Raw genomic sequence first — 12125 nt, 5'->3', positions numbered from 1 at the left:
ATATTGAGAGAGACAGACACACTGATTAAGGTATTGAGAGAGAGAAGGGGACATACTGAGTGAGATATTGAGAGAGAGACAGACAGTGAGATATTGAGAGAGAGAGACAGACACAGTGAGATATTGAGAGAGAGAGACAGACACAGTGAGATATTGAGAGAGAGAGAGACAGACACACTGAGTGAGATTTTGAGAGAGGGAGACACGAGTGAGTTTTTGAAGCAGAGAGAGACACACAGTGAAGTTTGAGAGAGGGACAGACACACTGAGTGAGATGTTGAGAGAGGGACAGACACTAAGTGACGTATTGAGAGAGAAAGACACACTAAGTGAGATGTTGAGAGAGAGAAACAGTGAGATGTTGAGAGAGAGAGACTGACACTGAGTGAGATGTTGAGAGAGAGACACTGAGTGAGGTATTGAGAGAAGACACACTGAGTGAGATTTGAGAGAAAGACAGACACTGAGTGAGCTATTCAGAGAGACACACACACACAGTGAGATATAGATATAGAGAGAGAGACTGATTGAGGTGTTGAGAGAGTCAGACACTGAGTGAGATATTGGGAAAGACACACACATTGCGTGAGATATTGAAAGAGACACACATTGAGATATTGAGAGAGACACACATTGAAATATTGAGAGAGAAAGAGACACTGAGTGAGATATTGAGTGAGAGAAAGGAGACACACATTGAGTGAGATATTGAGAGAGACACACATTGAGATATTGAGTGAGAGAAAGGAGACACACATTGAGATATTGAGAGAGAAAGAGAGACACTGAGTGAGATATTGAGAGACTGAGTGAGGTGTTGAGACAGTGACGGAGGGCTCTGGGCTGGGGCTTTGTTTGCAGCTGCTGCTCATGCGCTTTGTGCGCACCTGGCTAACGGGAGCTGGGTGAGTGAGGGTGCGATCGTGAGGAGGCAGCGAGCGAGTGAGTGAGTGAGTGAGGGACACAGCAGCCCCAGGATGGCGGGCACCATGGCAGTGGGACAGTGCCTGGGTTAGTTAGAGAGGAGAGCCGCTGGCCTCCCGCTCATACTGAGGGTGAATGGCCGGAGCAGCAGCGCTCCACTGAGGGGGAGGCAGAGAGAGAGAGAGAGACCCGGACCCCGGGTGGGGGGCGGCCTCGCCCGGAGCTCCTCTGCGGCTCCAGCCAGCTCCCCGTCTCCGCTTGAAGCGGCCTCGGCCCGAGTGGCCCTTCCGCCCGGCCGGGCCCGGGCTTTTCTCCGCTGCCGATGGGAGGGAAGCAGAGCTCGGCGGGCCGCTCCAGGACCGCTTTCCCCGGCGTCTCCAGCGACGACAGCGCCGTCCACACGGCTCATTACGGCCATTACCGAGCCGGCGGCGGCGGCGGAGGCCCGGCCATGGGGCTCAGGACTCGCTCGGTCAGCAGTGTGGCCGGCATGGAGCCGCCTCATCCTTTCGGGCTGTACGGAGCAGGAGGTCGGCCTGCGGCGGGAGGAGGAGGCGGCAGGGCGGCCGATGGAGCTGAGCACGGCGGTGGGGGAAACGCGGGAGGTCCCGGCGGCGGCGGCGGGGGGCCTGACTCGGCCGGTAACGGTTACCAGGAGACGGGAGGAGGAGGGCCCGGCGCCCGGGAGCTGCAGCTCTACCTGGGATCCAGGGCGGCTTCACTGTCCGACTCTCTGCCGCTTCACCTGGCGCCTCGCTGGTTCAACACACACAGCGGTGAGTGCAAATCTACCCAGTAACAGCGCTGCCCACCTGTCCACGCCGCTGCCCACCTGTCCACGCCGCTGCCCACCTGTCCACGCCGCTGCCCACCTGTCCACGCCGCTGCCCACCTGTCCACGCCGCTGCCCACCTGTCCACGCCGCTGCCCACCTGTCCACGCCGCTGCCCACCTGTCCACGCCGCTGCCCACCTGTCCACGCCGCTGCCCACCTGTCCACGCCGCTGCCCGCCCAGGCTGCCGCTGCCCGCCTGTCCACGCCGCTGCCCGCCCAGGCTGCCGCCCGCCCGCCCACGCCGCCGCCCGCCCGGGCCGCCGCCGCCCGCCCGTCCACGCCGCCGCCCGCCCGTCCACGCCGCCGCCCGCCCGTCCACGCCGCCGCCCGCCCGTCCACGCCGCCGCCCGCCCGTCCACGCCGCCGCCCGCCCGTCCACGCCGCCGCCCGCCCGTCCACGCCGCCGCCCGCCCGTCCACGCCGCCGCCCGCCCGTCCACGCCGCCGCCCGCCCGGGCCGCCGCCGCCCGCCCGTCCACACCGCCGCCCGCCCGGGCCTGCTGCTGCCCACCTGTCCACACTGCCCACTTGGGCTGCCGCTGCCCATCCAGGCTGTCAATTAGCATAATCAATAAATTCCTTGCATTAATAATCTGCCCCACTTAATCATGTTAATGTCCCTAATGCTAATTAATTTCTAGTCATTCTTGTCTAATTGTCATTAGTAATATCATTAGAAATTTCCCACCAAAGTGTGCAAACAAAATGCCTATTTCAACTGTGTCATAATTGCTTTTACCACTTGCTTACCAAAAATCTTTTGGCATCGATTACCAATTCATTAGTAATTTATGGTAGCAATCATAAACTTATTGGTTTATTATCAGTTGTCATAAATGCCATAAATATTTTAAGAATTTAAGACAATCAGCAATTGTAATGATCATCATCTTGCTCTTATGAATAGCATTGGTTACAACATTTGTACCACTAAGTATATCATAATACTGTTGCGCTAACAATTCCCAATGTCATCGTAAATGTTATTGTTGGCGCTATGGAATGATTAACTTCGAAACAGAGGAGGCCAGTATGGTTGTACCAGTGCTCCCCCCTCACTGGGTAACATCGTTCATCTTCATTCATCACCATCGTGCACTGATTATCACTCTTATTGATAGGGCTACCAATGCTATCTTTTAATTATTGTGTTTCTGACAACACTATTGTTATTCATTATTGCTGTTACTTAAGAACCAACTTGCTCCATTTAAAAGAGCTTATTCTCTTTTACTTTGACCCCACAAGAATTTTTGATTTCCCTTTGTTTTAAGCTTCTTCCCCCCAATTCCAGTTGAAGACTTGTTGCTCATTAAAGCTACAGTATCTTGATTTAATAAAGTATGATTTTTATTTATGCATGGATAGGTGTAACAATGGCTACTTCTGTCCTTCATTCCATCAGTTTTTTTTCGAGTTGCGTTTTAGGAGTATGTCTTCTTGCAGTATGGATCTCTTTACCCCTTGGTTTTTGCCACTTGTAACAGCAAAACTTGTGAATGTTCAAAGTCTTGAATGAATAATCAGCATTGTCAGTAGGTTGAAATCCACAGGAAAATCATCAAATACCATTCTTAAACAATAGGATAAATTCTAAAAGTTGCAAGTACCCCAAAAACTGATTGGATTAACATTGAAAAAAAACCCTTCGTCTTTGTGTAAGAAGGAACATTTTCCCTTCACCATATTTATTGGCCCCATTGTTGTGTTCTAACAGGAAGTAGGCTGTAGAATAAACCTTCCACTTGCCAGTAAAATGGTAATTCCGTTTGACTTTAGGGGTAATACATTGTGTGATAATAAACATTGCTGCATATCATATGATGTTGCAGCATGATCCAGCTTCGTTGGGACCATATTTTGACATGTATGTCAGTAAAAGCCATTTGACTTCCAATATGCAGCATCTCTTAGGAACATCAGTGTATCTCTGTAGAACTCCTCATGGCTTGAGGAGGCATTGGTGTTTAATGTAAAGGACAGGTCAAAGCTTTGAGGCGATATGGAAGCATGGATGAGATCACTTAAAACAGGTTGACAAAAGTCAATTACAGATGAAATTGAAAATGAGTAATTATAACTTCTTGGAGGATAGGATGCCATTGAAACTTTGTAGAGCGTGATAGTGTTAGTGGACTTGTTGGTGACAAGAGTGTGTGCTTGTGATTGGATGAGGTGTAACTTGCACAAAATTGAGATGGGGTGCTGAATGTTAGTGACATTGGACTGTGAGATGATGCTCTCTGTTTCAATTAAGGATGGAGTTGAGTAATATGACAACGATGGAAGAAGGTGGTCTTGGCAATAGAATGCACGTGGGTGTGGAAGCTGTGCCCGAGTCAAACAGTATATCATGGTTCTGCACCTTCTGAAGTTGAGGTGGAATGTAGGGATGCTGAATGAGTCAAGATCAGGCACAAAGGCAGCTGAAAAGATTGACTTTATTTATTCCAACATTAAGCTGGAGAAAAAGTTGGCTTTGATGTTGGAAAAGTGATTTAGATAGTGTTTCATAGGTCTTTGGATCAGTGCAATATTTCATAGTTTTGCCCTGTGGGGAGGTAATTGAGAAATTATCTCACCCTTTTGGAATAATTGTTAGCCAATATTTGTTTTTTTCTGGCAGTGCTATTGGTATTGATCAGGAAATAATCTTGAAAAAAATGAGGACAGCATTTTTTAAAAATTATTACATTTGTATGTAAAGCAACATTGTCTGAATTGTTGTATGTTAACTAACAAAACTTGTGACGTTTTTGCATAGCTTGGTCATCTATAGCAAAGCAAGCTAACTCGCATTTAGCATTCAGAGTTGAGATCTGCATATTGTCAGTGGTTAATGTAGAGCCTGATCAAGTGGTGCGCATTGAATGATAGGGCACCAGATAAATCATTGTGTTGCACAAAGTCAGCTATGCTCTTGCTGGGTCTGGTGGGAGGTGGACATTAGTTATTACCTCATTCTGAGGAAGGCTAAACTGAAATGCAAAATCAGGAAGTTACTGATGAGTATATTCTGACTATTTGTAATGGCCTTGAAGTGAGGTCTGCTCACGATCAAAGAATAGTGTGTGGCTTGGCACACTGGAAAGAAATATAGTAACACAAATAAATCAGGTAAGATATAATTTATGCAGAGTTGTGAAGGTTAGTGTTACTAATTTGATTTGCCATTGTATTTATACAGCTTCAAAGGAGTTGAAAGAAAGGAAGTCTTTCTTTTAGATTGTGCTTTTCATGTCCACTCATAGCATTTTATAGTCAATGAAGTACTTTTGAAATGTAGTCACCAATTGTAATGTAGAAATGTAGTTGGTAATGTAGAAGTGTAATTGGAATGCAGCTATCAGCTTCATTAGGTTCAGTGTCAAACTTGATGGTTAGCTCAAAGTGTCCGTCACTTATTAAAGCAGTATGAAGTTAAATGGAAACTAGACTGGTTGCTTAGTTCAGGGTTATTGGGATAAGTTTGCTTGTTCTAGCTCTTAAACCTTTTAGCCACATGTACTTCATCTGGAGAAAAATCAAATAAGTGTTAGAAATACATTAAAAATGCTTTAATGTAGCAGTAACATTCCGACAACCGTGATGGAGTAGTGAATATCCCAAATACTTTGTTATTTTTAAATAAAAGAACAGTTTGAGACAATTATTGAATGCTGTTTTTAATTTGGTTGGAGGGTTTTAGAGCTGTAAACTATTGGAAAGGGTACAGACAGAACTATTAAAGACACTGGTGAAATCCTGGAAAGAACAAAGCTGCAATGGAGTTTTTTTAAGGATAATAATTGCAAATGCGACTTAAGTTGCAGAGTGGAGTTTGCCTCTAGCGAAGCTCCATTCTAATGAAAAAAATAACTGCCCCAATTGACTTGCCAAATTAGTTAACATGATGTGAAAAGTAAATTGCTACCAGCTGATATATGATGGTCTGAGCAATGTAGCATGCACTGTTTGGATTATAGGGAACAGTGGAAAATTTGTCTCAGGCCAAATAGAGCTTCAGCCATATGACACTCTGCAGACTAACTGAGCTTTTATTTTTGAAAAAACTTTCCACTATTTGTCAGTTGAACCAACAGCTCCCACCTCATAGCTTTGATTCCATGATTGATATGCATGGACGTACTGTCCCTATGATCTCAAAGGAAATTTACTGGCCTCTTTTACCAAAGCTGTGTTCATGAAACTCAGTTCCCTCTTTCACAACAGCCCATTCGTCGTCTTACCAAGAACCAAACTCTTGATGAAACCTATAATTGGTTCACAAGCTGAGCAGTGACGTAGCTGGGAAGGCTATTCTAATATCACTTAATCCTAGCAGAGAAAGGCTTGATATCTAGACATTGACCCTCTCAACTGTAGTCTTTTTCTTTGGCCTTTCATGCACTATCTTTCCCTCTTTTGCAAGCATGTTCTGTCATCTTTTTGAATGCTCTGATGGACTGTAATGTTCCTTTTTTAGTTTCTGTTTTGCGTTTGCTACAACTGTCTTACACATTCCTCCTCCTCCTCCTTGTGTTGAAATGACCACGTTTGTTTGCAGAACCCCAAAACTATTGAATTTATTACCTACCTCATTTTTTTTCCCATCTGGAGTTGTTTGAATTATGAAATTTAAACTTAACACATCTTGCCGAAATATGCCTTTGTAAACTGAAGTGCAATGCTTTAACCATTTTTAAAAACGCTGTAAATATGAATTGTTAATTACTCCTTCCTGATTCACTTTGTCATCTTTGATACTCTTTTCGACCTTTATGGTTCTTAGCTTTACATTTAGATTTGTAAATTTGGAAATACCCTGTAGTTACAGGAAATGACCACTCTGACGAGTAGAACATTTCTTTTAAGCAAATGTTTTGTCAGTATTAGTCCTTAATATTATAAAAAGGGTGCTCTATGGGTTGAAGTGTGTTTTAATTGTGTCTGGTCTGAATTAATTCAAGGTTACAGCAATTTGAGGCAGAATAAAATTTATCGAACCTAAATGACCTTGATACTTTATTAATTGTGTGGAACTATTAATAGTCATTCTTAATATGACATTTCAGGATGCATTGGATGTCAATATTTTGACATGGAAAATAAGCAGCTCACTGCAAAAACAACCCATCATCACTGCACTGTTAGACCAATCATGTTACAGATGACCATTATGTGACTAAAAAATTATGCAAGTTATAATCTTGAGCATGAAATTCAATGTAAAGGAGTACAGGAAGAAACCATCATAGTTTTTAACAGCTTATCATGTTTAAATGGCAGAATAGTCCTTGAAGAATGGTGCTGAATTTTGTAGAGCAATGCCTGAACAACTGGCGAGGAATGTAAATTTAAAACTGCAGAGGGTCTAAACTATGGCCAGGTCTACACAACATAAACTGCAGGATGTAGGCATGTAAAATCGCCATCATCAGTGCAGCCCTCCCCGATGAGCTCAATGCATTCTATGCCCATTTTGAGCAAGAGATCCGCAAGACCACCCTGGAAGCCTTGGACCAACTTGTATCCGAGGTCACCATTGGAGATGTCAGAGCAGCCTTCTCAAAAGTCAGCCACGGAAAGCGACTGGCCCAGATGGGGTACCTGGACGCACGCTCAGATCCTGCGCAAACCAGTTGATTGGAGTATTTGCAAATATCTTCATCTCTTTGCAACAATCTGAGGTCACTACGTGCTTCAAGAAGACGACCAACATCCTGGTACCAAAGAAAAGAAAGACAATGTGCCTTAAAAACTATTGTCCGCTGGCTCTGACATCCATCAATATGAAGAGCTTCAAAACGTTAATCATAGCACAGATCGATTCCGGCCCCCTAGATTGCCTGCATCCACTATAGTTCACCTATCACCGCAATAGGTCCACAGCAGATGCTATCTCCCTGGCTCTACAGTCAACCCTGGAACACCTAGATAACAAAGACACTGGTGTCAGATTCCTGTTTATTGACTACAGCTCAGCCTTCAACACCATTATTCCTATGAAAGTCATCTCAAAACTTTGTGGCCTGGAGCTGGGCTCCTCCCTGAATCCTGAACTTTGTAACCCACAGACCGCAATCGGTAAGGGTAGGCCACCACAACACCTCCACAATCATCCTCAACACCAGTGACCCACAAGGCTGTGTCCTCAGCCCCTTACAATATTCCTTGTGTGTGTACAACTGTGGCCATATGACTGTGTGGTCAAATTTTCTTCCAACTTGATTTTCAAGTTTGCTGATGACACCACTGTAGTGGATTGGATCATAAACAATGATGAGATTGGTTACAGGAAAGAGATAGAGAATCTGGTGAACTGGTGTGATGACAATAAACTCTCCCTCAATGTCAACAAAATGAAAGACATAGCCATTGACTTTACAAAACATAATGGAGGACATGCCCCTGTATACATCAATGCGAGTCATGATGTGGAGATGCCGGCGTTGGACAGGGGTAGACGCAGTAAGAAGTCTCTCAACACCAGGTTAAAGTCCAAGTGAGAAGTGGCGCATCCAGCTTCCACTTGAAACTCATTAAAGAAGTCATCCCCTATGGACAAGCCCTCTGCATACACAGGATCTGCTCAGATGAGGAGGATCGCAACAGACACCTCCAGACGCTGAAAGATGCCCTCAAGAACAGGATCTGACGCTCGACTCATCGATCAACAGTTCTGATGCGCCACCGCCAAAAACCGCACCGACCTCCTCAGAAGACAAACATGGGACACAGTGGGCAGAATACCCTTCATTGTCCAGTACTTCCCCAGAGCGGAGAGGCTACAACATCTTCTCCAGAGCCTTCAACATGTCATTGATGAAGACGGAACATCTCGCCAAGGCCATCCCCACACCCCCATTTCTTGCCTTCAAACAACCGCACAACCTCAAACAGACAATTGTCCGCAGCAAACTACCCACCCTTCAGGAGAACAGTGACCAACAAAACCACAGCAACCTCTGCAAGACATGCTGGATCATCGATACGAATGCGTTCATCTCACATGAGAGCACCATATACCAGGTACATACTCTTGCAACTCGGCCAACGTTGTCTACCTGATAAGCTGCAGGAAAGGATGTCCCGAGGCATGGTACATTGGGCAGAACATGCAGACGCTATGACAGTGGCTAAATGAACACCGCTTGACAATTACCAGGCAAGAGTGTTCTCTTCCTGTTGGGGAACACTTCAGCGGTCATGGGCATTTGGCTTCTGATCTTTGGGTAAGTGTTTTCCAAAGCAGCCTTCACGACACACGACAGCGCAGAGTCGCTGAGCAGAGACTGATAGCCAAGTTCCGCACACATGAGGACGGCCTCAACTGGGATTTTGGGTTCATGTCACACTATCTGTAACAACTTGCTTGGACTTGCAAAATCTCACTAACTTTCCTGTCTGGAAACAATAAGCATCTTTTTAACCTGTGCTTAATACTCTCTCCACTCACATTGTCTGTATCTTTAGGACTTGATTAGCTGTAAAGACTCACGTTCCAATCATTATTCATGTAAATTGAGTTTGTCTTTATATGCCCTGTTTGTGATCAGAAGTCCCACCTACCTGAAGGAACAGCCAGTTCCCAAAGCTAGTGGCGTTTGCTACAAATAAACCTGTTGGACTTTAGCTTGGTATTGTGAGACTTCTTACTACATTAATGGGGACAAAGTAGAAATGGCTAAGAGCTTTAAGTTTTTAGGTGTCCAAATCACTATCAACCTTCCTGGTCCCTCCATGCGGATGCTATAGTTAAGAAAGCCCATCAATGACTACTTTCTTAGGAAACTAAGGAAATTTGGCATGTCCTCTGCAACTCTCTCCAACTTTTACAGATGCACTGTAGAAAGCATTCTTTCTGGTTGTACCACAGTTTGGTAAAGCTCCTGTTCTGTCCAAGACTGCGATAAACTACAAAGGGTTGTGAATGAAGCCCAGTCCACCACTCAAACCAGCCTCCTATCCATTGACACTGTCTACACTTCCTGCTGGCTTGGAAAAGCAGCCAGCATAATCAAGGACCCCATGCACCTCTCTTCCACTTTCTTCCTTTGGGGAAAAAGATACAAATGTCTGAGAACATGTACCAGCCAACTCGAGAACAGCTTCTTCCCTGCTGCCATCAGACTTGAATGGACCGACCTCGCATTAAGTTGAGTTTTCTCTATATACCCAGCTATGATTGTAACACATTCTGCATTCTCGCCTTTCTTTCCCAAATTATGGTATGCTTTGTCGGTGTAGCACACAAGAAACAATATTTTTCATTGTATACCAATACATATGGCAATAAATCAAATCTTTGTGCCTTATAACTGCTTCTCTTTATAAATTTGAGCCTTCCATCTGGATTTTTGTAGAATACTGGAACTGTTGTGAGTTTTAATTATAGCATTGGATTTTAATTTTTGTGGTTCTTGATTTTCATTTAGTTTTGTACTATATTTGTGTTACTAAAACAAAATATATTTTAAGATGTGACGTTATCAGAGAATATACCATTTCATAACATTATTATTTCCTTAAAAAGTGATACTTACCAATAATTAATAAAGAGTCAATTAGCCTCATTAGTATGGAAATATTTGTCACATCTCATTGCTGGCCACAAATTACCATTTCTTTACATTAAACTGAGTTTTGATTGCAAAAGGAGGAATGCCAAATGTTAATTTTTAGTTGCTATCTAATTAAAAAAAAATCAGGTTACAATAATGATGTTTTAAATCTCCAGTGTCCTTGTGTAATGGGTTTCACTTATCATGTTAAAAATCTCTAAGTGGGTTAAAATTAGAATTTATAGGTTGCAGTACCCCCTATATTTCAATACATCATCTTAGTTGTAGTTTTCAGCTTCCAATTCTGTTATTTTTCTTAGCTCCTGAAATTTACACAAATATAAATTTTTGTCATGGTTAGCATCAAGTTTTTCTGGTGATGCACCAATTCCCAGCTGAAATTCCTTCCTGACATTTTTGAAAAAAGTTGTTATATTGGCAGTACCATTGAGTCATCCAAATAGAAATTTCGGCTCGCACTGAAAGAAGTTATTAAAGTGCACTGTTTCTAGGGCATTGATTCAAGTCCCCCTGGGGCTTGACTGAAGTGTTGGAAATGAATCCAAAGTCTTCTCACCTGAATAATCTGCAAAGTAGAAACTGCAGAATAATTGGGCTCGAGATCTTTGCAGTGCATCTAAAGGCTTTAAACCCATTTCTCTACCATATTCATTATTCTAAAGTATGCACAGTATGCGTGTTCATATAAATTGTTACAACTTGGATTGGTATTTGGACAATGATAGCATTGAACGTGACCAATTATTTTTCCTGATTTACCCTTTTTTTTCAATTATCCTGCTTTTCCTCAAGGGCATTGATTGCTGTCAGAATATAGCATCTGCCACACTCCATTGTATCCCAAGTAGTGTTTCTGCTGTTTTCCTGGGGCCTCTTTGGCTCTAGGAACAGTAAGGGGAGGAAGACGCTGGTGGGTGTGGTCTATAGGCCCCCAATTAATAACTTAGAGGTAAGGCGGGCTATAAATAAGCAAATAAATGATGCGTGCAGAAATGGAGCAGCGATAATTATGGGGGATTTCAATATGCATGTTGATTGGTTGACCCAAGTCGGATGCGGTGGGCTTGAGGAAGAGTTCTTGGAATACTGTCAGGATAGTTTCCTTGAACAGTGTGTGACGGAACCGACGAGGGAGCAAGCTATCTTAGATCTGGTGTTATGTAACGAGGCAGGAAGAATTAGAGATCTTATTATGAGGGATCCTCTTGGGACGAGCGATCATTGTATGGTTGAGTTTTTGATGCAGATGGAGGGTGAGAAAATAGGGTCCTGAACCTGTGTCCTCTGTTTGAACAGAGGGGAGTTCGATAGGATGAGAGATGAATTGGCAAATGTAGATTGGGGGCGCAGATTGGTTGGTAGGACAGCTGAGGAACAGTGGAGGATCTTTAAGGAGATCTTTTTCAGTGCTCAGCAGAAATATATTCCGATGGTAAAGAAGGAATGTAGGAGAAGGGATAACCAGCTGTGGTTATCAAAGGAAATAAAGGACAGTATTAAATTAAAAGCTGATGCGTTCAGAGTAACCAGAAGTAGTGGGCGATTAGAAGATTGGGAAAGGTTTGAAAATCAACAAAGAATGACTAAGAAGTTGATAAAGGAAGGATAGACTATGAAGCTAAACTAGCACTAAATATAAAAAAGGACAGTAAGAGTTTTTACAAATATGTAAAGAAGAGAAGGCTGGCTAGAGTGAATGTTGGACCCTTAGAGGATGAGAGAGGGGATTTAGTGGTGGGAGATGAGGAAATGGCGGAGGCCTTAAATAAGTTTTTTGCCTCGGTCTTCACAGAGGACAACGCA

The 12125-nt window shown here is 43.9% G+C and overlaps 1 protein-coding gene across 1 annotated transcript in view; it reads left to right on the top strand.

The window, feature by feature from the left end:
- Positions 1 to 627: 627 nt before the first annotated feature.
- Positions 628 to 12125, top strand: part of znrf1 (zinc and ring finger 1) — a 244674-nt gene continuing 233176 nt past the window's right edge. Inside the window, exon 1 of the mRNA XM_080187130.1 lies at positions 628 to 1700. Coding sequence (XP_080043256.1) covers positions 1247 to 1700 — 454 coding nt within the window. The 5' untranslated portion in view covers positions 628 to 1246. The remainder of the gene's footprint in view (positions 1701 to 12125) is intronic.

This window comes from Carcharhinus amblyrhynchos, chromosome 4, assembly GCF_965287045.1.
Source record: "Carcharhinus amblyrhynchos chromosome 4, sCarAmb.v2.hapA, whole genome shotgun sequence".
Classification (NCBI taxonomy): Eukaryota; Metazoa; Chordata; class Chondrichthyes; order Carcharhiniformes; family Carcharhinidae; genus Carcharhinus; species Carcharhinus amblyrhynchos.
Note: the sequence above shows the minus strand (reverse complement) of the source record. Positions and strands in the feature narration are given on the sequence as shown.